The sequence below is a fragment of the Atractosteus spatula genome, chromosome 4, assembly GCF_055471065.1.
Source record: "Atractosteus spatula isolate fAtrSpa1 chromosome 4, fAtrSpa1.hap1, whole genome shotgun sequence".
Taxonomy (NCBI): Eukaryota; Metazoa; Chordata; class Actinopteri; order Semionotiformes; family Lepisosteidae; genus Atractosteus; species Atractosteus spatula.
In genome coordinates, this window is record NC_142709.1 from 14,109,898 (window position 1) to 14,137,202 (window position 27,305).

Below are 27,305 nucleotides of genomic sequence, written 5' to 3' on the forward strand. Positions count from 1 at the left end.
GTGTGGAGATATAAAAAATATTGATCCATTAGACCTAAGCACATAACCATCCAGCGGTTTACTGAGTAAGAGATAAAGGACACCGTAATGTTTGGCTAGTGTCCTTTGGCAGACCAATGATTAATCTGGTACTTAATCTGTAAAATATGGCACAAAAAGATGGTGTTTGGGTTATAAATAACATAGCATCAAGAAGGACCTTTTTCTAGATAAAAACCATACTCCTGGATGCTGTATTTCATAAACAGCACAACTGGATAATGATTTTATATAAATACTATGGCATTGTAAGCTTATGTCCTCTGTTACCGTTGTTTTATTCAGTTATGCAGTAAGAGTTCTTCTATTGTTGTGTTCTGTCATGTTTTATGTATTTTTAAGTTATATAGAATTCTCTGTTTCAGTCTGTAGATAGGCTTACTTTAATAAACGTTTCCTTGTTTCCCAACTGGTCGTGCTGGGTAATGTGACAAGGAAGAAAGGCAAAGATACAGTATCAGGGAGGGAGAGAGAGAAGTAAGGTGCAAATGTGACATGATAAAAGAATATCAGTTTGCTTCCAGTTCTCATCCTTGCATGCAGAGTGTTCACCCACCACCACACAAACCCTACAGCACCTCTTACAACACCATTAGAAAATATTTTGTCTCGCTATTCTTTTACAGAACATAAATCATTGATTTTTTAAATGGGCAAACACTGTGAATCATTTGATTCACAGTGTGGGACCATTTAAAAAAAATCAATGATTTATTTATGACTTACTTGCCTTTCTTAAAACTCACAATAGTGTTCTTGAAAACAGATTCATCTTATGTTTTCTGAGTCACGTTAATACCACTGTTTTGATGTCATATTTTGCGGAAGTTGACATGCATGATTTTGACTGAAGATACACAAGTGGAAAATTTCACTCCATGTTTTCTGAGTTAACCTTTGTGGTCATATGTTTTACTCTGGCTTGTCTTCCTATTTTTCATCATTGAAAAATGTTGCACTTTAACCTAATAAATAATTTCTAACTTCTTATTTGGTGTTTATGGTGTCCTGCACTGTACATTTAATTTTGGCCTAATTGTGCTTGAAGTTCAAAGAATGCATTTTATCCCGATAGTCTTTATATAATTCTTAAACATCATCAAATCTTTTGACTTTCACACCAGTCCTTTAATTGAACATTGTTTGATATTGGGTTGATCTAGTTTGTTTGGTTGCTTGTAGTTCCTGTAATTGATCCTCTTGTGCAAAATTTCATATAAAGAAGCCAAGGTGTGAGCTTCAACACCATTGGTGGGTATCTTGTTCCAGTCTTCCACAACCATTTGTGTAAAAAGTGCCTCTTGTTCTCATTATTTAATATAATACCCCTTAGTTTAGGCTAATGTCCTCTGGTTCATGCTTCATCATGATTCTGAAGACATCAACTAAAGCTCAATACATTTTGAAGTTTGAATATGGAATACTTGAATCGAGTCTTCATTGCTGTCTTCGTTATTTAAAATGAAAAAGATTCACGTGTTATAAGTCACAGCAAGACAATCTTATCCAGACTGCTCCAGAGCATCAAAGTCTTTCAGCTATGTGGTGACCAAAACTGTAAGTGTTCTAAATTAGGTCTTACTATTGCGTATCACAATTTTAACATAAAACCCCCTAATCTAATACTCCACACTTCCATCCATCTTTTCCTAACCGATTGTGGAAGACCCAGAGCCTATGCCAGCAAGCAACACAAACAAGGCAAGATACATTGTGGATGGGACGCCAGTCAATGGCAGGGCACACACAGACAGAAACACACACTCACACCAGGACCAATTTTCCTACCTGTATATGAGAGCACCTGGTGGAAACCAATGCAAACACAGAGAGAATATACAAACCCCAGCCATATAACACCCCAGGAACTGAACCCAGGGCCATGGCACTGTGAAGCACCAATGCTAACACCTGCGCCACACTGACCAAATTCTCCACACTTCCCTACTCATTAAATGTAATCTACCAACAGTTTGCCCAGTGCTGCAATTAGTATAAGTCTTTCTGAACTATCTGTACTGCTTTGAATTCTTCTTCGCTTGCCCACCTCTTTTCTTATCATCTGTTGACTTGTTTGCTGACTTTATCAGGATGTATAGTAGATAATGTACATTAATTATGAAGTGCTGTGGAACTATTGCTTTTTACCAACTTGAGCTATTTTCAGGGATAATATCTATTATTTAAAATTTAAACCGTCTTACCAACAAAATTAGCAACAATTTGGTACAGCAAATTTTCTCAAACTCATCTCTGCAGGACTGCAGACTGATAGGTTTCTTAAGGACCTAATTGAACAAATAATTGGCTCAGTATGAGCAGTTTACAGATTCTTCCAGAACCTCAGCTCCTGCTGATTTAAAAGAAAGCTCCAAAACCCACTGGAATACACTTTCCAGGACAGGGCTTGTACACTCTGAACTAATGACTTATGATCTGAAGAAAAAAAGAAATGCAATACATGAAATTAATCAAATTATTAGATCAATTAAATAATCCTGGATTCCTGGAATCTGAGACAGCCAAGCTTCCCTATGAAGCTCAGCAATACTGTATCTTGTCTGGTTGTTGCATGTGACTAAAGAAGCCTGAGATCAGCTTTGATTCCTCTGCCTGGATGCCATAAAGGTCTACTGTCAAAGGAGTGCTGAGGCAGCGGGCTCACCAAAGCTTTGCTCTAATGTCACTATCCCACGTCAAGACTGCTGATTTCTCAGGCACTGTGGCTCCTCTTGTGCAGTTCAATGCTTTTAAGAGGAAAATCTATTGATTCCATTAGTACACTTACAGGCAATTAAAATGAAGAATTGTATCAGATGATAAATAGACAGTGGGTGGCATGGTAGCGCATTGGTTAGCATTACTGCCTGGCAGCACTGAGGGCCTGCGCTCCAATCTGCACCTGGGGTGCTCTCTGCGTGGAGTTGAGCTTTTCTCCCAGTTTTCATGTGGGTTTCCTCCCACAGTCCAAAAACATGCACGTAGGGTAAGTGGCTTCTAGGAAAACTGTCCCTGTTGTGAGTGTCAGTTTCTCTATGTGTTTGTATACCTGCGATGGACTGGCGTCCTGTCCAGGGTGTACCCTGCCTTGTGCCCTTTGCTTGCTGGGATAGACTCTGGCTTCTCCATGACCCTGTACTGGATAAAGTGGTTAGAAAATGGATGGATGGTTACATACAGTCTGACACTTTCCTGTGATGTTTGAGCTCCCCAACTGTTCTTTTTTCTACCATTATATGCTGCACAGTATGTTTGTGCCAGAAAATACCGGTCCTTGGTAAATACCATGCTAATCTGAAACACTACAGTACTTTTGTGGCAATATGTTGCAGTAAGTTTCCTCTATTTCGTTAGTTAAGAGTGAATTTTCCTGGGCATTCATCTACCCCAGTCGAGACTCAGACTTGACCCTGTAACCATAGCACGTTGCATTGGTATTCATAGAGTCATTCATCACTGCTGACAACTTGCCAGCACTCAGCTGTACTATTAAAGCATTTTCAGGGAGAAAAGTCCAAATCGAACGTTTTTCTTCCCTACTGCGCACAGAAACAAAGGAATATTTTCACTCTTCTCGCTAGAACACAGGGATCATCAACTCGCAGAACGTGAAGGATCGAAATGTAAAAACATTTTACCAGAACATCCAGAAATCCTAATGTTGGTAAGAAATATGTGTGGATTTGAGAAAAAAAAAAACGAAGGTCTGAAATTTAGAACGTAACGTCTTAAGGAAAATGTCATTGTTTTAATTATTTTTCTGAAGAAGGTCATTCATTTGCGCCTATTTATTTTTGTTGTGAGGTTTTTTTTCCACTTCATGTGAAAAATAAACCTACGCAACGACAGCATCTACTGTACCTACACATACCTTACTGTAGGCGTACCAAATACGTGTATGTCCGCCTTGTTATTCAAGCCATTGTATATATATATATTTTCTTAATGCCAAACTGTCTTGCGGGGTACAGGCTGGTGAGGACGCTAGCACTGCACAGAGAGCTGGCGGACAGTAGAGTCTGTGCTCGGCAGCCCGCTGCTCTCCCTATGGCCGCTGCCGTACCTCTGAGGCAGACTGTCAGACGCACCAGACAGGACGGGAGGAGCTGGACCACGGGCTCGGGCTCCGGCGCTGCGCGCGCAGCCCCGCTGTCAGCGGATCAAATCCTCCTTCAGCTGTGCGAGCCGAGCCTTGCAGCGCAGCGCAGCGCAGGGGGGCTGGCGTGGTTTTGACAGCGGTGCCCCGTCAGCTGCCTCTTATTTATCCGTTCGGTCTGTTTCCGAGACTCTTGATTCAGAGGGGGGAAAATAAAATAAAAAAAAGAACCCGTCTACGCCGTTCGTTGTCGGAGGGGCAAATGCTCGAAGATCGAATCCCGTTGGAAAAATCAGAAATTACGATGCTGAATGCATTGCTGGACCAGGAAAAAAGCTACAATACGCGATGCCTAGTTAGGTCCACCTTTGGCTCTATTGCATTGTTCTGGATCAGGACTAAAATACTGCTAAGGTAAGGACCGTTTTCGCGTAGCCTCGGAAATTTTAGGGGAAAGAACGCATTGTCGTGTGAATACTAACCTTGTCCCTGCTTGAGAAATGTATTTATTGTTTTTGTATACGCAGCATTCTGAGACTCCCTGCGTAAAGCTGAATTTCTAAATCGTATCTTCAAAATGGACAGTAAAACAAAATGCCAACGCCTTAAACAGAACCATTGAAAGCAGAGAACTAGTGATAAAGCTGTGTATTATGTCATTCTTATCCATTCGTCATTTAGGGTGATTAAATGCCCTTTACAATGTTTAGATGGTGGCACAGGTGCGTTGGCAAAGACTAGGAAGCGTCCTTAAAGCGACAGAAGGTAATTTCCTGAAAGCGTCGTTTCTCAGTTGAATGGAACAGTCATTGTTGTTTTTATTTTTTTTCCTGCGAATTTAAACCTATCCTATCAGTACGCGGTTGTATATATTTAGATATTTTAAATGTTGATTTTACAGATAAAATGACTTTGTTAACATCACAATGAAGAACGCGCACCAAACGGGCAGAATAAAACAGTAGTAAAAGGAGTGACTTGGAAAAAAAATCCCCAGTAGTAAATATGGGGTTTTGTTGAAGCACTCACGAAATTCCACACCCGTTTCTGTTTTGTTTAGGGTTAGCAATGTTTCCAAACAGCTGCTGTATTGTGCTGTAATTGTAGAGGTCCCCTGAGCAAGCTTTGGACACAGTCAGATGGATGTGCCGTGTACGAGATCTGTGACTGCACAGGCTCGGAAGGCTCTCATTAATAATCATACCAGAGGCACTTGTGTAGCTTCGCCAGCGTTCAGTAGTGGCGTCGCTAAAAGCTTGACCGACGAGCCTTTTAACCCGAGAAAGTTAAATAATGTATTACTTTTGTTTATCGATTTCGCTAAAATGCTTAGATGCTAATGATGCTTTTGGCAGTCAACAGAGGCCCATCTGGTTTCTTACAACGCAGCTATCGCAGCACAGTCTGATACCTTACTGCGTTAAGTTCAGTAGAAATCGTGTTACCCATTCACTATGTCTGAAAACATTGGGTTTCGGGGTGGACTCGCACAAAACCCCCGCTTTTATAATACATGTATTGACATCTGATGACCTTCTCTTCCCCCCCCTCTCCTTTCCGTGAAATTATAATATGGCTCCTGTGTCCTCCCTTCTTAGTTTGGCTGATAACCAGCTCCCTTCTTGCTGAGGGCAATCCCTTTGTGTTTCATAAATGCTCCTGACTTTTGTTTGTTTTTATTAAATACGGTCTTAAACCTGAGCGTTTCTTGTGAAATTGGAGAGTGTTTAAGGAGAGGTGGCGAAACGTTTGTTTAAAGGCCATATTTATTTTAGTAGTGTGGGCTTCAGTATCGTTTTAGATAGTCAACTCTGCTAAGAAATACCTACACCACGAACAGAAGGGTTGCTTAAAAATAAAAGAAAAAAGCTATTTTTCTTCTTGTGTAAAGTTATATTAAGGCTTTTAAACAAATGAGCGGGTGTTGCAATTTGTATAGAGGCAGAGCCAAAAGGTACAAATTTTACTTTTGATTTACTGAAAATATTCTTACAATATATGAAGGAATATATCACCTAAAATGTCAAGACTTGGAAGCTTATTTTTCCTCTTTCCTCTGTCAGTTTTCACCTTTTAAAACTATCTAAATGAACACAATAAGAGCCGGCAGGTGTGTTCTCTAATGTCAACTCCAACACATTGTTTCTGTATTTCATTGCCAATCTAGCTAACTCATATTCTGAATACTTTTTAAACTGAATGAGAAACAGATGAGCAGGAAACTCGAATACGACAAGTTTCTTTGCTCTCTTAATGAGAGAAAATAATGATTTTGGGTTGTCGTTCAGCAGTTTGCTTTGAAGAAGTCGGCCTTTCATCACCATAGAATATTACAGTAAACACAATGATTTGTGATTCTGAATCAATGCACTACTGTTAAGTTTGAACTGGTCCTTAAAAGATAGCAGCTGTTCTGAATAGCACAGTTCAGATCACTATCCATGGTAGTGATCCTGATTTTAAAGGGAAAAAAGGCATTTATGGCATGTGATTTTCCCCTTGGTCAAATACAAAATATTTACTTTAGTGTTTTTGAGAGGATAAAGTGGCATAGGAATTATTGTCTTCTTATTGTTTTCAAATGCTTCACATGTTCACATGGGTCTTGTACATTTAAGGACATCGCTGTTAACACATGAAGAAAAGGAAATCTGCTGTTAATAGCTTATATTTTTCACACTTTTTTGATAGGAATGGGGTATATTGATTAAGCAAGGGATTTTTGAACCATGAACTCAGGCAAAGTGAAGCGTATGGAATTGAGTGAGGTTTTGTTTTGCTAAACACTTCTGGGAGGAAATATTTATTAATGAGAAGATTTCATAATATGGCCACTATTAAATATGTTTAAAACAGTATATCTTCAAGCATATTGACAGTGAAGGAAGTAACTTAATTTTACATGTAAAACCTTATTAGTGGATTATGGACGGCATGGTGGTTAAAATTGCTGTCTCACAGAGTTGAGGCTGTGAACCAGTTCCAGACCAGGGGTGCTATCTGTATGGAGTTTGTATGTTCTCCCATGTTTGAGTGTGTTTCGTCTGGGCACTCCGGTTTCCTCCTGCATTCCAAAAGCATAGTAGGTTAACAAGCTTCTAGGAAAATTGGTTCTAGGTTTGAATGTGTGTGTCTGTGTGCCTGCGCTTTGATGGACTGGCATCCCATCCAGGTTGTACCCTGCCTTGCGCCAAGTGCCTGCTGGGATAGGCCCACACCACTGAATTAGAAGAGGTGGTTGGAGAATGGATGGATGGAGGGATTAGTGGATTATATGTGGTCATGAAAAAGACATAAATGTTCAGAAACTAATGTGCAGATCTTGCTCTTGAATGTAGTATCTCCCTCTTTTTGTGACACAAAATTTACTTGGCCTCATCTTAAACCAGAATGGTGTTCACTTCGAACCAGATATATAAATTAACTTGTTAGTTACTCCACAAAGTCGTTACAATTAACTGACAATAAAGCAACAGCCTCGAATGCACCATTATTGTCGATTGTGAAATTGGGCACAGAAATGAGTCAAAATTACATCACTGAACATGCAATTAAAAACACCATTTTCCAGCTGGAAAGTTTACATCAACGTACTTGCTCTGTTCTGAGTAGTTTCCAGAAGATGGGCTGATCTTTTCCTGTAAGAAGCTGTTCTATTGTTGAGTTGCACTGAACAGTGAAACAGCATGCATCATATACATCATATACATGTAATAATACATCAAAATGAAGGAATTGTTAGCACAACAAAACAATAAAACAAAAGAATAACTGATGACACCATTTCTAAAACATGCTTAAGAGCTAATTCCACCAGAAAGTGATCTTTTAAACTTTTAAACTTGAGAGATCATGAAAATGCTCTGCTCAGCTGTCTGTGAAAGACAGACAGACAATGCAATGAAGCAATGTTTGTTAACCTGGGATCTGAGCCCCCTTGAAGGCACACAGCTAAACACAGAGGATTATTAAAATCAAGGGTATTATGTTCCAATTAAAATCAATCAATCCAAATTATTTTTATTTTGATATAGTGCCTTTCAGTCCAGAGTATTGGCATGGCAATTTACATCAATCCATCCATTTTCTAACCACTTGATCAAAAAAGGAGCGCAGGGGAGCTGGAGCCTATCCTAGTAAGCAAAGGGCTCAAGGCAGGATACACTCTGGACAGGACGCTAGTCCATCGCAGGGCACACACACAGACACACACAATCACACACACTTACACAACCATACCAGGGCCAATTTTCCCAGAAGCCAGTTAACCTACCAGTATGTCTTTGGTCTGTGGGAGGCACTTTACATAAATAATACAAAAAAGTAGTGCAGTAAATTCAGTTTATGGCAGGACTAAATTTAAAGATCTGAGTCTCACTTAGTCTCAAATTTCAGATTGTAGTTAAAAGCCAACAAAAGTAAAAGATTAATTTTGTCAGTTGCAATATACATCTTAAAAGGAACATTTCTCATTTTACACTAAAACATGCTTCTTGCTGCTTTTGAAATGAAGAGTTTTTGCTTTAAACAGGAAAACACAAAAGTGTGTTTAAGCGTTAGTGGTCTGGCGGTGTCAGATCCATGCAGCAGAACTTTGACAAGCCACCAGCAGCAGTTTGATTATGAAAAGTGTGCCTTTGAAATTTTGGACCAATTAGATTCAAAATAATGTAGAATAGGGAAAGTAAGAGGCATGGATCTTCTATATAGGAAATAGCAGGGATCATTTCCATGATGAAATGTAAAAAAAAGACTAAAAGACAATATTTCATTTATGGAAATGGAAATCCTTCTTAGGTGTGATTTTCAATGTTCTGTAGGCCTGTTTTTCGGCTGTCACATGAATTAACCCAAGCACACAGTCAGGCGGCCTGTTGACCACCAAGACCACGACAGTATAAGGAGAGATACCTTATTACTTCTCATGGGGTGTGTTGCACAAATGTACTGTAAACAGGTTTAAAAACAAAAGGGCGCACTAAAATATCTTTCACTTTGCAATTTGCATTACATAAACCCAATAATTAAAATACGTATTTTATTAATATCTCTGGGATACATTACGGATGCGTTACAAAGAAAAATATCGCCCTGAGAGCGTTTGCCGGCTTCCCCACACGCAGGTGACTTTTACTGGGTTACGATTTACTGCATCCAACTTGAAACCCACCCTGGATTTATTTCCCAACAGCCATTTTAACTGCAAAGAAAAACCAGTATGATTTTAATGTAGCATTACAGTATTGTTTTCATATACATAAAATACTGAAATTTTTGGGGGAGACCTACATAACCTGTTAATAATTTGAAAAGAAAACACATTCAGGTCATGAAACGTAGACCAATTCGTTAGCCTGTGTTCGCATCATTATCGACATGAGCTCACAGGCACCGCATAGTGGTCTCTCTGGGGTACTGCACCAGCAGACTATTGAATTAAACAAGTTGGACGTATTCCAATTAGTATTGAACTGCTAATTACTAGTCTTAGTATTCATAAAATACAAAATGCCTCTTTTGTGTTGTTACTTTTGAGTGTCACATTTATTTCTCTGCCTTTTTAGCGCTTATATTAAGCTATTGCTTAAACCGCCCGTTAAGGTGCAGTTTAGTTGCTGTATTTGACAGCAATACTGTGCATGAGCACAGTAAATCATAACAACATATTGCATCTTGTGTGTGGTGCTACACTTCTTTATTGTCAGTGATTAACCCTAAATTTCTGATTGTCCATTACGAAGGCCTGGAGGTTAACCGACATGAACTTGTGTACCCTTGTGTTGGTAGTCTGCGTTAGAAGCATACTCCAGGGCAGAAGGAAGATATATTATAGAACGTCATCCATTATTCATTATGTGAAAGCTTGAATTCCTGCGAAAGGTTGTGGCAGCTGGAAAGAATGGGGCACAAGGCAGTCAGGACACCAGTCCACTACAGGGACCACAAATGGGTGCACAGGGAGGGTTAGAGAAACCAATTAATCTAGCCAGCATGTCTCTGACCCCCAGAGTACTCAGTGAATACTGGGAGAGAACATGCAAACTCCACTCCTATTCATCCCTCTTATGCCTTATTTAAAGACGCTTAAATGAATGTCTCAGAGTTTTAACTAACCATTCCAGTTGTTTGTATTTTAAGAGGAAATGCAAATATCAGCTGGATCTTTGTGAAGGACCACTTGTTAAAGGATGGCTCATGGCGTTTTAAAATTACATCCTGCAAAAGTGTTGCATAGACTTTTTTCCACATCAGTCATCTTTGTTTTACTCTGAGATGAACAGATGTTGATGTTTTCCTTAGCGGTGAACTCTGTCTGAGTGGAAGCCATGTACTGCGAATGTTTCTTTTGTTTTGTGCTGTTATATGTCTGAGAAGAAACGAGGACACAATCCAAGGAGACGCATGGCAGTTCACCTGGTTTGCTGTGCAGTGTCCACACCACGATTTTGTCTTATTGTTTTGAGACACTTGATTGTTGAAATCTGGCCTATTATACATTTTGGGAGGTTTTTTGGAATTGTTAATTTTTTCCTTTTTCAACAAACCTTTTTTTTTTCTATTGGCTTGCAAGCCTTCTGTTTGTTTTCTCAGACTTGTGAGGGGTTTGGGGTGACTCTGCTGGAGCTCCGTGGGCAAAACGCATCTGAGTGGGACAAAGCCACTCTGGGTGGGTTTTCAAACAGAGGTGCTACTTGCTAAATCAGTGTTGTCCATGAGTGTTATTCATGTTATTCGTTTGCACTACGTTAGTAACATCCAACCATCCGTTTTCTAAAGCACTTCTTCCCAACACAGGGTTGCAAGTGGGGTAGACGCTTATCCTGGCAAGCAATGGGAGCAAGACCCTGGACTGGACACCAGTCCATCACAGGACACACCAGGGCCAATTTTCCAGAAGCCAATTAACATATAATTAACCTATGTCTTTTTACTGTGGGAGGAAACCCACGCCCATACGGACATACAGACTCCACACAGGGTGCCCCCCACATTTCCGTAACTGAACCCAAGAACCCAACACTGCGAGGCAGAAACGCTTACCATAGTGCCACTATGTCACCCATTAGGGAACATCATTTGAAAAATAGTATGAAGTTTGGTCGTTCATTTACTTTACTAAACGTAGAATCCAGTGTTCTAAAGGTAGATACCGGTAGCGGCTTGTCCATATCTGGCCGACAGCGTCACTTGCTTACGGTTAATGTCCTGGCTGTGCCAAATGACCAATTTTGTTGTTCCTATGGCTTGAGGAGGAAACGTGTGAAGTGAACGGTTTTCATCGCCATCCCGAAGCAAGTCTTTCTGGGGTCTGTTCGAGACGTGTCTGTGCTGAAGAGCTCATCTCTAAATTTGGCTACAATTTGGATGGAGAGAGAATCTGGCTAAAAGACCAGATTGACTGATGCTCATTGACGTTTCGTACTTCTTCGCCGCTTGTGGTTTGCAGCTGTTGGTTGATAGACTGTATAGGGAAATTCGAAGTGGAAAGAAAAAGTGGAAAAAACAATGACAACAGAGACGACAGTAAATTTATAAAAAAACCTTCAGCCAACTGATTGTTTCCAGCAGAAGACAATTGTTGCCGCGGAGACTCCTCATGGCAGTAATCAGACTGGACGTTCATTCAAAACAAGCAGCGGTCTCCGGGCAGTTTTGTTTAGACAAATCTAGCGGAGTTCTCTAAATAAAACTGTCTGCCTGGCGATTGGTACTTGTTTTGAACGAACGATACGAAAAGGGGCAAATAAGAAGTACAGCCAAGGTTGACACTCTGTGGTATTTTCTTATCTTATTTTGTTCCAAAAGTCCTATTTTTGTGTTTTTTACTATTGTTGTGCAGTTGTTAAAAGACAGACGTACGTCTCCCATAGCTGTTTTTTTTTTCTTAGGGTGGTTCTGTTTGGCAGAAGTCAGTAATGTAATATAAATCACCCATTATGACAAAGATTAATTTTGGCATGCAGTTGAAATATTTCTTTTAAATAATTTTAAGGGCTGTTATATCATCTACAGCTGTATGAGACGGTTAAATGCTTTGCACATTAACAATCTGCACAACAAATGTTATGTTGGAAAACAGGATTTGGGCTGTGTAGCCTCTCGCAGGAAGATAAAGGGAAAGTAAACTGTTTGATAAAAATATGGAAACCATTAATGTGGATGGTGAGGAATTCTGTCTGGGCTTTTAGGTTGGTATGCTGGTAAAAACAATGCCCAGCTAGTCTCCTGTGCACAGAGTTCAGACTTCAGATCCTTCTCCTTGTGTTTACCAAGGAAAAGGGATTCACATGTTGCATCACAATAATACGATGATGAGAGTGATTACAGTAATATGCAAATATCGACGTGCACAAAATATTCTCACTGTTTTCAGCTTTCTGCAGTATTTTTAGAGATGAAAACCACATTCATGCACCCAGCTGTAATCAACATTTTGATTATAACGTATGCAATTCCTTCCACTGGCGTAGGTTATAAGCAGAAGAGTCTTATTTCACTTCGGTATTAAGTCATTTTCCAGTGTTGTTGCTCTGTTCTGCTTGTGGGTACAAGAGACCGAGGAAAGCAGAGAATCCAGCAACTACTGTCAGGTTGTGACAGTCAAGACCTGATTAAACAGAACCCTGCATGGTGTAATAGTTCTGGCGGTAGAGTATTTTGATCTGATCTGATATTAGGAAGTTCATTTTCTGAAGGAAAGGCATTCCATCCCACTGTTCAAGCTACGAGTTAACTTCTGATGACGGTATTGTATTCTTAAATGGACTGTGCATATCACCCTGCAGCTCACAGCTGGCAGCCCACTGAAGCTCAGCAGGTGTGAGCCTGGTCAGTACCTTGGTGGGAGACCTTCTGGGAAAAACTAAGGCTGCTGCTAGAAGAGGTGTTAGTGGAGCCAGCAGAGGGAACTCACCCTGTGGTTTATGTGGGTCCTAATGCCCCAGTATAGCGACGGGGACACTATACTGTACACAGGGACTGTCCTTTGGATGAGACATAAAACCGAGGTCCTGACTCTCTGTGGTCAATAAAAATCTCAGGGCGTTTCTTAAAAAGAGTAGGGATGTTACCCCGGCGTTCTGGCCAAATTTCCCATTGGCCCTTACCAATCATGGCCTCCTAATTATCCCCCCTCTCTGAACTGGCTTCATCACTCTGTTCCACTCCCCACTGAGAGCTGGTGTGTGGTTAGCGTTCTGGTGCACTAAGGCTGCCATTGCATCATCCAGGTGGGGCTGCACATTGGTGGTGGTGGAGGGGATCCCCATTACCTGTAGAGCGCTTTGAGTGGAGTGTCCAGAAAAGCACTATATAAGTGTAAGCAATTGTTATTATTGCGTCACAGGTTTTTTTAGGATCCCCCATGATACCATAGATTTCTCAAGTGGGCGGTCCTATAAGCCACAGACTGTGCTGCAGAGTTTACCTGATACAAGAAAAATGCCTCATCACACGGGCATGGACATGGGCTGACGGCAGGGCAGAAAGAGCTGCTGACAGCATTAGCCTTCTTACAAATTGGCCCTTTCCAGTGATAAGATCAACCGGCAGCAGGCAGTGCCCAAACAGGAGGGGTCTGGACAGAGGCTGAGGCTGGTAGAATCAGGGGGCTGGCGTGGGCCATGTGTCACATGACTCGGTTAGGTCCTAATCTCAGTTGGGAAGCAGACAGCAGGGTCCTGGTGTGGGGGTGGCAGTCCTGGTACTGGGATGAAGAAAGCAGAGGCTGGAATTCAGGGCTGGCGTCAGGCATGAGGCACTTGGATAGCTTCCTTTTCTTCTGTCCCTGATCCAGTTTAATTAATGGGTGTTTGGTCAGCTGTTTAACTCACATGATTAAAGAACAAAAAAGCAGCCAAGCATGAAACATAAATGGTAAGTCAAACTAGAGGATGGAACTGTATCTTGAGTAGGCTCTGTCTGCTTAGCAAAAAGGATAAGTAAGTAGGTACAGTATGAACTGAGCAGGGTCACAGACTAATGCCTCACAAAATCCTCTGGACAGCTCACGGCTTTTAGAAACAGAATTTTGGAAAGTCCACATAATTTTCTTCAGCAATATACAGAAACACATTAAGTATGTGTGTCAGTGGATGTATCGTAACTTAATTTCTATTAAAAAAAAAAGACCGGAAGACACACTGACATTCACAAATTGAATAGGGACTTGAAATGTAGTGAGCCCTGCCACTGCCTGAAAGAGCAGTCTTTAATGAGAGCTCCCTGTATCACGAGCAGTGTGTTTGATGAGACGCGTCTCCTGGCCTTACCCGGCTCAGCACCGAGCCTGGCTGTCTTGGGTAGAAATGCCCAGGGAGAAGTGCTGACCTACTGGATACCTGCCATATGGTTATAATCTAAGGCTGCAGCATTGATTCTCATTGTTATTTGCTTACTGATTCATTTCTGACCTGCGAAGGTGTTTATTGTTGTCTCATTCATTAGGACATCGTCTGATTTCTGTTTTAGACAAAGTAAGGTCTGAGATCTTCTGTAACAAATTTTGGGTGATTCTGCGTTAATAAAATCTACTTGTCTTACATGATATATAGCAGTGGCAGGTAAAAAGCAAATGAAATCAACATCAAGTTGTAGTTTAGAGCGCAGTATACAGCATTGTAATTTGCTTTTTGATTTTTAAATGGATTCCCCTGTATTACATGTTGTATTATATTGCAAGGTACAGATCAGTACTAACTATGCACCTAACAGATTTTGGAGAAAAATACTATTGGCAATTTACATGTTCTCCTTGTTATGTTAGGCAACACTGTGTGCTGTGTGCAGTCAGTGGGGCTTAGTTTCAGCAAAGAATGCTCCACTGTGTTCCACAAATCTTTCTGTAAAACACACTTTATTATATAGATCTTTCTGTTAAAGACATCTTTGTCTATAAATAAAAGTATAAATATGGATGGCAGGCTGTCCACATGTATATGTGTGTTTGTATAGGATGATATCATTGTGTGTGGCTGTCCGCTATCATGATCTCATTCTTCATTAATTCCCAGTGAACAGACACCTTCCATTTGCAGACTCTAAAAATACAGCCTGTTGGATTTGACTTAGCTGGGGTACAGCCAGGGAGAAGTACAAGGGATACGTGCTATAAATACACAAGTCTTTATTGGATTTTCCAATAATGTGAGTAAATGCTTTTGGGAGACACTCTCTCTAGGCCCTGCAACTCCTATCCAATCGCAAGGATCTGCCCTTCATGTACAAAAAATAAAAATATAATCAATCACAGCCGTCTTGTTTTGGCAGAAATGTGTTGGAGAACAATAAAGAAAAAAAAATTACAGAGCAAGAGAACACTGCTCTCCAGTTTTCACTGGTGCAAAAGCAGGCCAGATGGATGCCATTATGTTAAAAAAATAAAAAATTGTTATAATAAAACAAAATCAGTGTGGAAAGAAGACATTCCATTTGGATATTTAGGTGGCATACTGTACATGACAAGAGTATTGGGTTTGATTTTGTAGTCCCTAATCTGTAGTGGTTATGGAATTTAACTCCCCCATGGATACACAGTAATAGACATTTTGTAACACAATGGTCTATGTGCTGTAAATTGTTTGATACTGCTTTCAGTAAATATGGGCAGTACAATTCGCTCTGCCCTTGCTATAGCCTGACACTTGTGAAGGCCTGCAGCATTTTCCGAGACCCTATGGCTTGTGACAGAATGGCAGCCATTGCCCAGTCTACTGGAAAAACGCCTCAGCCGAATCACAGCTCTGGCCGGAGAGAGGGCTGCTGTGGGGACTACGTGCTCACTGGTCTGAATGTGAGATGGCAACAGCCTCCAGAATCAGAGAGAGTGAGTCCCCCTCAGGTACAAAATGGCCGTCGTTATCAGTGAAGACCAACAAAAAAAGGACATCAATCCTTTGTTGCCACAGTAGTTGGAGATACCTTTCAAAGTAATATTGTCTATTAAAAATCTAATTTAAAACCTCTAATTTATGATGTGTCACCTAGTAGCCAATAACAATGTACTTATTTTTCAGGTTTTAAGCTGTTCTCTAGAGTGTAAATTAGCGTCCCCTGTCTGCTCACATCTGGATCAGAAGTGTGTTTTCATCGTTCATTTTATCAACTGTGGTCGCGTGCGCTGGTTTGTTTTTATATAATTGGCACATTTGGAAATTTAGGCATAAAGTGAATTATACCTACATTCTCAGGAAAGAAGATTCAAAGCTCAAAATGACAACAAAAAAACAGTCATGATCTCTGTTTGACAGCAAGACTGATGCATCAAAATCTATTCAACATCTACATGCTGGATGTTCTTTAATCAGCAAGGCATTTCTCTGATTTTATTTCATTAGATCATACAAAAATGGAAAAAAGAGGACTTTTAATAACATTTGTTTGCACAGCAGACATCTTAAAGATTAGTAGTTCAGGTGGGTAGCTGCGTCAGCATGCATAGGCTGCAAAGGAACACACTGTGGAGCCTTCTTCACAGCCGAAACGTTGTGCTTTCTTTCTTCTCTTTTCGGCATTTTAAAGATTAAACAGGTAAAACTGATAGATCATATAGAAAAGCACAGATTCATTTTTTTCTGAGCCCGTTTCTTCTGTAACATTGAGTCAGCTTTCTACATTTGATCTATCAACATCTCACACAATCATACAGATGTTTTACTGTCTTAAAGATCAAAGCTCATCGGTCAAAGAGGGATCAGCACAGACAGATGCACTTGTTTTGCATGTAGCTGGAGTTATGGATTTGGACAAAGCAATCTGCTGTGTTGCACGCATGTGATCAATTTGGTATTGAAGTATTTTATTTCAGAGTGCATCATCTCAAAAGCTCGCCACCAGGATTTCTGCTTTCCCCATTCTGAATGATGTGTTTTTACTATGAAACATTTATTCCAGAGCTTTGGGTTGACTTTTTAATAAGGTTTTTAATAGGTTGCCTGTGGCATAAAAAACATATTTATTTGAGCTTTCCAAAGGTTTTAACAAAATATATATTTAAGATCTATTTTTATTGATTATGTCACTTACCCTCTTGGGCGTGAAGCAGCAAATTTACAGAATATGAAAAATGTGAACAGGTTTCTTGTAAAACAAAAAACACCCACACAGACGTGTATTATTTTACAGCCAGTGAATTGTTTCAGGAGGATGATGTGGTGGCTCAGTGTTTAGCATTGCTGCCTTGCAGTGCTGGAGTGCTACAGTATCTGTGTGGAGTGTGTGTTTTCCCTGTGTTCTAATGGGTTTTCTCCCCTAGTCAAAAGATATGCTGGTAGCTTCATTGGCTTCTGGTAAAATTGTCCTGGTGTGTCTGTGTGGACCCTGTGATGGACTGCTGTCCTGTCCAGGGTGTATCTTGCCTTGTGCCCATTGCTTGCTGGGATAGTCTCTAGCCCCCCTGCAACCATGTATTGGATATAGCAATTGGAAAATGGAGAGATGGATTAATTGTTTCAGTCTCCTGCCCTGACTCTTGATTTTATTTGTGAAAAAGAGATATTAACATGGAATTATTAAACAAATATTCCTTTGCTCTGTGACTTAACTGATTTTGAATTGTAGTCGCTGAAACAACAGACACAAAAGCATCGCTCTTTTGAGTGCTTTAGTCACCAGGTGTTCCTCTTATTTTCTGCCCACTTGTAGCTGTGCTACTTGAGTCCCTCGTTAATGCAAGTTGTTCTTTTTCTTACAAACTGGGTGTTCCAGCAAAATGTGTACTGTAAAAGGGAATTGATGTAAAATAAGCAGAAAGTGTTTGCTGTAGTACTGGAAGGCCCATTAATAACTGATTCCAGGAGTTCCTGTTATGATTTGTGTCACTATAGGGTGGGGACTGAACTTTTACTTACTGTAGTTATTACTTACTGTAGTCTACTCCCTGGACAATTATTAGTGAGGTATTAGCAGTATGTCAAAGCAAGAAACATTTAGAAAATATCAGATAAGAAACAGGTAGGGAAAGAAAACAGGAATGAAAAGAGGATAACTTCCTCTTTAAAAACGGTCATACCCAAATACAGCATAACCAGAGACACAATATGACCTTGTGGTGAAACAGATGGATTTTTTAACTTTTCAGATATCAATAGACACTTCCCAGTTCTTAATAAGCAGTTTGTCATCCTCCTTTTTATAAAAGAAACTGGATTACATTGGGTTGTAGCATACATATACTGTATATTAACAAATGATAATAATAGTATGGTTAATAAGAAGTAAAAAGTAAATATAACATAATAATTATTAGTAAAATAATTTAGAAAAACGTCACAAGCAAAATTAAAAATTTCATACAGGGAATGCTGAATGGTTCATCTAAAAAATCAAGCACTTGGACATCATTTTCCAGTAAAATAAATTTGGCTGTACTGAATGTATTTAAAGGGAAATGGAATATATATTGACTCTTCTTTTCATACAGACTCTCTTTTGTTTTCAAGATGAGAATTGAATGTAATGGTTTTTCTGCAAGTGAGTCTTTTAAGTAGCTTAAGTAGCTTTGAACACAGATGGTTTAAGTGCAATTAGGAACAAAAGAGAAAAATAAGTTATCCTCATGGATTGTGTTTATACATGATTGTCCAAGGCACTCCAGGCTCTTAAGAAATTCAGATTAAATATTTCATTTAAGTACATAAAGTTTCTTGCTCTCGGCTTGACCCTTCTGACGGACGGAAAGGAGGGCGAATAAGACCTTGATGTGGAAGAGATGTGAAAACTTCTAGCCCTGAATTCTTATGCCCCTAATCAGAAGGAACCAGAGCAGCTTTGGCTGAGCCCTTTAATTTTTATCAATTTTCCACTTCACCATGGTAACGGGGCCTAAATCTGGGAAGCGTTTCCATGGGGATTGCGATACGGTTTGAAGTGATGGTGGAGCTGACGCTGGCTAATTTAGGAACCTTATTTTTCTGTAGCTTTCCTGTGTTGTTCTGTTTAAGGCTAACTGGGCACATGGTTAGTGTCCAGCACTCTCAGCTTTTTCACTGACGACACCGGCATTAATACACACATCGACCCCATATTAAACATTTCTAAGAAAGGTCTTTTATAAAAAAATGTGTAGCCAGAGTGAATTAATTTCAATCAGTTTATTTATATATAAATTGAGGAATAACTTCCTGTGTTAATGACATTTAGGTTTACCTTTTCTATGAAATACTTCTGCCAATGATACATCTAAAACAAACTGTTTACTACCTACTGGGCAGAAGACTGTGAAAATCACTTTCTGTACATATATATGACTTCAAGCAAAAACTGAAAAAACTATTTCTTCCTGTAGACAGAAGTAAGAGATTACATAATGACCGTCCTATTACCTTGTACAACTGTTTATCATTTCTTTTTTCTTCAAGTGCAATTGGAAATGTTTCTAACTTGTGTATCTCCCTTATTACACAGCAAATGGTACAATCTGTGGCTGTGAAGATAGTTTAAGAAATGATGGGCTGGGTTCATAAATATTTTAACTTAATATTAAAATTGCCCAAGTTGTATTTTGTAGCAAGTGGTTTATTCAGGAGAGGCAGTAGATCCAACTGTTTATTCATTTCAGCGTGTCTCTAAGGAGGGACAGTGCTCTTGCCCGTATACTTCCAGGAGGCTGATTCAGAGCACAGTGGATACTCACACAAACTGCAAATACCTCCGAGAGCTGAGAAAAAAGACCTGTGATTAACTAAGGTGGTCTGATTAGCACCCCTAAACTGCACTGAATGCCCCCCAGTTGTTTCCTATTTGATACAGAGTCATTATGAGCATCTGTAGTTTTGCTTGGTGGTTAATATTGCACTGTACGCACAGACTAATTGGAACTGAACAAGCTGTCTTCTAGTGGAATGATCTTAAATAAGCTCACTCATCAATCACTCCAGGAGCAGCTTTATCTCAAAGTGATGGAACACTGGGGGGCAAGGGGGCTGAGGTACCACTGAGTGATCCAAAATAAGACGTTAAGCCACATTTAGTTTTGTTCAGTGTTTTGTTCTATCAAGTGGGCGGGGGGACATGCTGTAATTATAACACTAAGTGATCATACTGTGTTTTCTGCTGGAAGATGCCCAGGAGGTATAGATATCCATAGCTGGCTAAGGTCGCTGTTCCACTGTGGTGCTCATTTTATAAACAAACTCTAGTGGCTCAACATACTTTCACTGGTGATTCAATAGCCTGGTGTGAGCACATCTCCTGAGTTGTTTAGCTTTTTTTCCACTTTGGTAACCAACCCCTTCAGGGTATATGGCATTACTTTAATTTGGAGAAACAGACTTTTTTATGTGGCCAACTGTACTGCATTGTTTACCGGTCTAACAGCCTCCTCACAACTGAGCGCTAGAAACAATGTAAAGTATCCTCTGAATACAAAATGGAGGTTTTTAGGGATATGGTTGGGGTGGTGTCAGTGTGTTTGGCCTCGTAGAGTGTTACTTCACCGTTTTATTAGCAGTGCACTGCCAATTTGTTTATTTGGTGCCAGAATTCTTAATAATAAGGACCATACAGGGTTTGGAAAAAATCATAACATGGGGAAAAAGTAATTTAATACACATCTGTGTGCACTACTTTATGCTAAAAGCCAGTTGGTATCAGATTTGTTTTGTCCCGTATAAGAATGTACAGTACAGCACTGCACCATGTTTGTCTTGTGTAATCAATCTTGTGTAATGCTGTCACCATTTATAAGATACCTACTCCAGTATAAACATTTGTATGGTGTTTTTCAGAGCTGGAGATAATCTATCTCTTTATATGCGTTACAAGGCCTGTGAAATTGTGTTAGGTGGGTTCAGTATCTTCCAATAGACTCAAACATAAATGATTGTAAGCCACAAACACATTTCAAATCAGGACTCGAGACCCTTTTTTACAATTCCCAGTGAAGTGCAGAAATAAAAAGTGATCCATTTTACCATCTAATAATCCTTTACGAGTAAATTACATACAATATAATAAGAAAATTCATATACACTGCATATACAATTGCCTTTCTTTTATTTTTTCCAGGCCAGTATCAGCAGCCTGCCTCTAGGACAATACGAGGAGATCATGAGCTCACTGACAATCAGGACCTGAAACGGATTCCTGACAACTCAAGAGTCCAAGGAGGAAGTCAGCAGGAAGCTCCGACAAATGGAGGACCTGTACAAAGATGCGCAGCCCAGCCTGCCACTGGACATTGCCAGTCCCCAGAGCACCATGAGCAGCAGTGGGGCGGCAGGAAGTGGGGGCAGTGGCGGCAAGCTGGAGAATGGCATGACCCAGCTCATCACCGCCGAGGCCTGGAACATTAATCCCACCGGCCTCATGAAGAAGGCCCTTTCGCCTCTGGTGGCTGTCCCCGCACCCCCCATCGTCACGCCTCCCACGGAGTCCCCCGGGGGTGTGGCTCTCAAAGTGGCTGCCACTGTCCTCCAGCCCATCTGCCTTGGGGACAGCCCAGTGGTGCTACCCATCCACCTCCAGGTGGCTGGCAGCGCCACTCCACAGGTGACCCCAGCGGGGAACACACCCTATGTCATGACCAACCAAGGGCCAGTCCCACTTCCTCTAGTCCTGGAGCAGCAGGTGTTTCAGCATTTGAACTCTCCGGTGCTGTCGCAAGGTGCCTCTTGCCCCGCCATATCTTTGCAAAACAACATGCTCTGCCAGAACTCCTCCCTGTCCTTTAATCAGCCTCAGCCAATCGATCAAAAGCCTTCTGGTCAACCGCAAGAGCCTGGCATCCTGCCTCTACTCCAGAACCCGGGATTTGCCGCCATCCTTCAGGACCTCTTCCCAACCCAGAACAACCTCAACTCATCTCCTTGTCACTCTGCAGCATCCGCCCCTACGGACCCCTTCTCATCAAACTTTTTCCCACCGCCTCCACCACCATCTCAGGCGTACAGCTTCCCACTGTCTCCCTTGGTCCCCCCAGCCACTCTGCTGGTCCCCTACCCTGTCATTGTCCCCCTCCCTGTGCCTCTTCCCATCCCCATTCCAGTTCCAATTCCCATTCCACAGAATAGTGAGTCTAAAGGATTCACAGGCCCACCTAAACAAGCTTGCACTTTGAGCAAAAGTACCCAGACAGCCACAAAGGAGAGCTTAAGCCCCCTTATGCTTCAAAACAGGGACTTTTCCTCCAACCATTCCCAGCTAGCTTCTCCATCTCTACAACCTGGCGATGTAGAAGTATTGGACCTTTCAATGAAATCCATGCCTCTTCAAACCAAACAGGAAATCCATTTTCAACAAGACAGCGTTCTTGATTTGTCAGTGACCAGCATACGGAAACAGTGTGTCCAAACAGCTCTTCTAGATCCCAGCAGGGACCTTCCCAGGGATGGTTTAGAACATCCATCTCACCCTCGTGAAGATACAACAAGCACTGCCTTATCTTTAGAGGTCTCTCACCCTGCAGAGGGCACGCAAAAACTGGACTCAAAAATGCTCAACAGCCTGGCTTCTCTGGAATTCAGCCGACAGCACAAGTGGGTGGTGGACCCCGGCACCACCAGGCCGGGATGTGAACCGAAGTGTAGCAGTGGCAACATTGAAATTGTCAGCACCTCGCAGACAGCGAAGGTCATTGTGTCGGTCAAAGACGCTGTCCCTGCCATCTTCTGTGGCAAGATCAAAGGTCTCTCCGGCGTATCCACCAAAAACTTCTCCTTCAAACGGGACAGCACCCAGGAATCCATGCTGCAGCAGTGCTACGACGCCAAGAACCAGTCTGAGCAGAGAGATGCAAACGACCCCCTGAAAAAGTCTCTGAAAAACAGAAGCATCAAATTAAAGAAAATGAACTCCCAGGAGATACATATCCTCCCCATTAAAAAGCAGCGCTTGGCTGCATTTTTCCCAAGAAAATAAGGTTCCCAGTACATGGTAGAGAAGGGATGGTAGACTTCACTTTAACAACTGGGTCTCGTTCATATTTGAACATAAAACACATGTTGGGAGGTTCCCCAGGCATTGCGAAATGGCCCTCTACTGTTCCGAACATATTAAGGAAAGTCAAGTCAGCTTCTTTGTTTGGTTTGCAAGCACTTTACTGGTCTTTGTAAATTTTTGATTATCAAATGTTATAGTAAGAAATGTCACAAATAAAAACCTTGACTATTCCTCACTGCAGTCAAATATAATTTCATGGGTTAATTTGTATTGATGCTTTATAAATATTCAGACCTCTGCTGACATACCATGAATATGCATTTGTTCGATCAAGCACAATAAACTCTGCACCCTTATTCGGATTCTCTCATTCAGTCCAATTAATATTCATGAGGCTGACATTGAGAGAGCTTAACCCTTTTGAGTGAGGGGTGCTGAAGGTACCCATTAGATATTTTTAGTAAAATTCATTTGGATTTTGTCTTTCGTTCATTTTACGAGAAGCCACCAATAATGTTAATTCTTTTATTTCAATTGTATTATAGGGTGTTTCAAAATGCTGTCCCAACTATTTCTGACCTCCTGTTCAAAACAAGATAATTGGACATTGCATTCGACTGAACAAGTTAACTGAGACTTTACACAAGAATGTCATGTGTGTCTGTGGGGGAAAGTCCTAGCTCTTAAACCTGTCACATCAAAAGGGAATCATGTTGCTTGTTCATGATTTACTCAACCACATCATCTTCTGCGATGCAGAAAGAAAATAAATCTGACAACCAATGTTTTGACAAAACTAAAAGAAGGCCTGCCTCATAATTATACAAAATGTTTGAGACGGTTGCCATAACATCTGCAAAGTAAAATTTGGTCTCACTGAATTGGCCAATTAACACAAAAAAAAACTTCATTCAAAAGCATGAGAGGCTAATTTTAAAGCTAAAATCAGGACAAATGTTGTACTTTACCGTTCACTCATTTGTCAGCAAAGGGAAGTTGACGGGTTTCTAAACCATGGCTCTGATTAATTTAGAAGTTCAAGATAGCAAACAATCGTAGATTGCAAACCCAGGGCCCAAAGGCAGGTGTCTGGCAAACAAAAGTATTTTGTACTGTCAGTACTGTGAAAGGCTATGTCTAAGCTCTGACTTCCTTGTAGCCTGATCTTAGCAGATCTGATAAGGCTGAGGCTGGTCAGCACTGGGATGGGAAAACCAAGCAGCTGCTGAAAGTGGTCTCTGTGGACCAGTAGCTGGTTCTCATCCATCTGGATCAGAATTTTCAAACCATTGATCCACTATGGTGACCAGAAACGCTGGGGTGTATGAGGTGCTGTGCTTTGGAAGAGACACTAAGAACTAAGGTCATTAATGATCCCATTTTTGAAAGAGTTCAATCTGGCTGCCTTTGGATTCACCCAGGGTTAATTAGATTTGTGAAGCAATTTTTCACTGGATCGTCCAGTTGGGGCTGCTCTGCAAGTGATGAAGTGGTTCCCGTCCTACATGTAAAGCACCTTGGGATGAATCAATTAAAACTGGGTCTATAATTTGCAACCGACAGGTGTGTAGAAGCTTTGATCTACTCTGGGCCCATGTCCACAGGGCACCAGGTACACTTCTGCCTCAGTAGGAGGTCTGAGCTTTAGGGAACTGTCACATCAAATCTGTCTCCCTTCAAAGGCCCACTTCAGTACCATCAATTCTGGAGACCTTCCTTTTGAAACTTGAGTCATGCTGCAGAGCACCTTAGAAACAGTTCTAGTTGCTGCTGAACATGCAGCCATTTACATTTCACAGTTATTTTTCTTGTGTGGAAGCTTTGAAACATTGCACTGGACATAAAACTGAAAGTAATTTTAAAGGGGGCAATTTAATTGGAAGTGGAGCTGAAACAATTTAAAAGGGCATTTCCATTTTGAGTATACCCCAGTTGCTTAAAGTTTATTATATAATCTACTTTTAGTTGGTGTTTGTGAAAATGACTCAAGAGTTGTATGTTTGGTTATGTTAGAAATGTATTTTGTTTGATAGGCTCTATTTAACTGCTTTTTTTAGTCACGCCTGTTGTGTATCTCTGTGTGTGCGTTCTAGAGTGAGTGTCGCTGGCTAAACCCGATAAACTACTTTCAATCTGCCAAGCAAACGTGTCATTTTCACTTCCTAATTTTTTTTGCGATTCCTTTTATCCCCTTGTTTTAAAGATCAGAGCAATTCAGGGAGTGCTGTTCCCCTGGGACAAATTTGGGAGAGGATGAAAGTAGCCAATACAAAACTGTGTACTTGTGCATAGACATAGTACACACTAACCAATTCTGGCAGAACAGAAATGACGAAAAAGTACTCAGCTGTGTATAATCTGAAATTATTCTAATATTTTAATATTAAATACATTAGGCTCCTCTTATTTTGTAGTTGCTAAGTTATTTTAATGTACAGTACAAACGCATGCAGCTTAAGAGTATTTAATGCTATTTAATTTTTCTCAGATAACGAGCTAGCATGGCGTAAAGATGACTACAAGGAAGTACTGTATAGTTCGTTGTTCCGTCTAGAAGAACAAACTATTTCATAGCCTGTGAGTGCAATACCAGCTAGAATGTCTGTATAAAGTTTTCTATATTGTACTATTTATGTTTTAGCAGGCTATGTCTGAGACATCCGGGATGTACAGGATACCATATTTATAGAAAAACAATTTTGTGAGGACACACGTAGGCCAAAGGTGTCTCGACAAAGAAGGAAATAAAATGGCCAGTGGACCTGACCTCACTGTCTTATTTGGAGGCTTCTATCCCTTTTGCTTTGCAAAGTACTGAGCTAAGGCGTGACTTCATAAGCTCAATAGTAAAATCGGTGGAGTATAAAAAGACAGTCTTGCGACGACCATTTTGAAGTAGTGCTCTTCAGTGTGGCCTGCACTGAGCCCTGGTCTTTCCAGCAGTAATTAAATGTGTATTCTGTCCATGTCCTTGTGTTGTAGCCTGGTGTTGTGCAAGGCAGTGCCACAGCTTCAAGGAGGCAAGATGCCCTTGAACTCAGACTGAACTCTTAGAAAACGTGATAACCTGCTTTCTTCAAATACAGCAGTAGTACCTGACCATTACAACATCCGCCCAAGTCTGGTCCTCAACACTGCAAAACAGGATTGGTTCGTTATGAAAGGGTAGGGGGTGGGTGTGAGAAAACAATTCAGATGGCAGATCCTATTGTGCCACGGTATCAATATTACATCACAGCTTTTCTCATGATCTTCCAGCAATCCGGTCCAAAAAGAAAGATAGTCTTCTCCAAGTAGTACGTGATCATTTCCAATAGAATGAAACGTGTGAAGGCTCCGTTATCAATGAGGACTGGAGGATGTCCCGCTGTATAAGATTTGGAGCGGAACTGCCCACTGTCATGACTGGAGGAAGAGAAAAATTATCGCAGGTCTTGTCGACATGAATCCTACCTATATATCCTACCTATATAAAGTGTTTTTATGGGAATATAAAATTCAATTCTTCTAGAAAGGCATTACTAAAAAAACATGTGGCACTGCCTTTAAAATGTGAAACTGCTTATTACTTGTCTACTATGTCTGTGGATGACTTTTTTTTTTTGCAAGACTGGACATGTAGAAATCTATACAACTGCAACAGAGCTGCAATGTATTTGAAGACAGGTGAGGGATGGAACATGCAGCAGTGGGTGACTTCGTGGTTTAAACCACAAATCAGTACTGTTAATGTTAAAGCCAGAGATACCCTTGCTGATTTATGACATGTCAAAGGCAAAGATTTTGTAAGCATTTGTGTACTGAATGATTTTATACTAGCAACCATCTGATGGTTCACACACTTTTTTTAAACAATGCAATTGGACGAGCTATGTGAAAGAAAATAAAAAGGTTCTGCAGTACTGCGTTTCTGCTTTCTTCATTTTAAACACGCTTTCAATTTTACAGCATTTAAAAAAGGCATCTGCATTCCAGTGGCTAAACAGGAGTTCAGGCAGAAATAAAACAACGCTACAGGCTCCAGAGAAAGGTTAAGCTCTATGAACCACATGTTGCAAGTTCAAGCCTGGGTCAGATTACTAGCTGACTGTGACCAGGCTTCCCCAGGGTAATGATTGGGATCTGTCAGTCTGGGCTCTCTTGGTAAAACAGCACACATACAGGCTTCCATTGGAGATGTGCCATGCCTTAGGTTGGCATTAACCCTCCTGTAAGTACTGTTGTACTTGCAGAGTATGAAAAACAAGGATGCCCATCCTCATTCTACAAAAAAAAATACAAAACATTTAAGAAC

General features: G+C 40.7%; 1 protein-coding gene across 1 annotated transcript; it reads left to right on the plus strand.

The window, feature by feature from the left end:
- The first annotated feature begins 4,229 nt into the window (after nt 1-4,229).
- rai2 (retinoic acid induced 2) lies at nt 4,230-26,913 on the plus strand. The gene is made up of 2 exons (XM_088913903.1): nt 4,230-4,549; nt 21,140-26,913. Exon 2 carries the CDS (start codon nt 21,266-21,268, stop codon nt 22,988-22,990), a length of 1,725 nt encoding a protein of 574 aa, XP_088770029.1. The 5' UTR covers nt 4,230-4,549; nt 21,140-21,265; the 3' UTR covers nt 22,991-26,913.
- Nucleotides 26,914-27,305: the final 392 nt, after the last annotated feature.

Excerpts from the sequence above, each read along its gene's own strand:
- rai2 (XM_088913903.1), top strand. The coding sequence starts at position 21,266 with ATGGAGGACCTGTACAAAGATGCGCAGCCCAGCCTGCCACTGGACATT.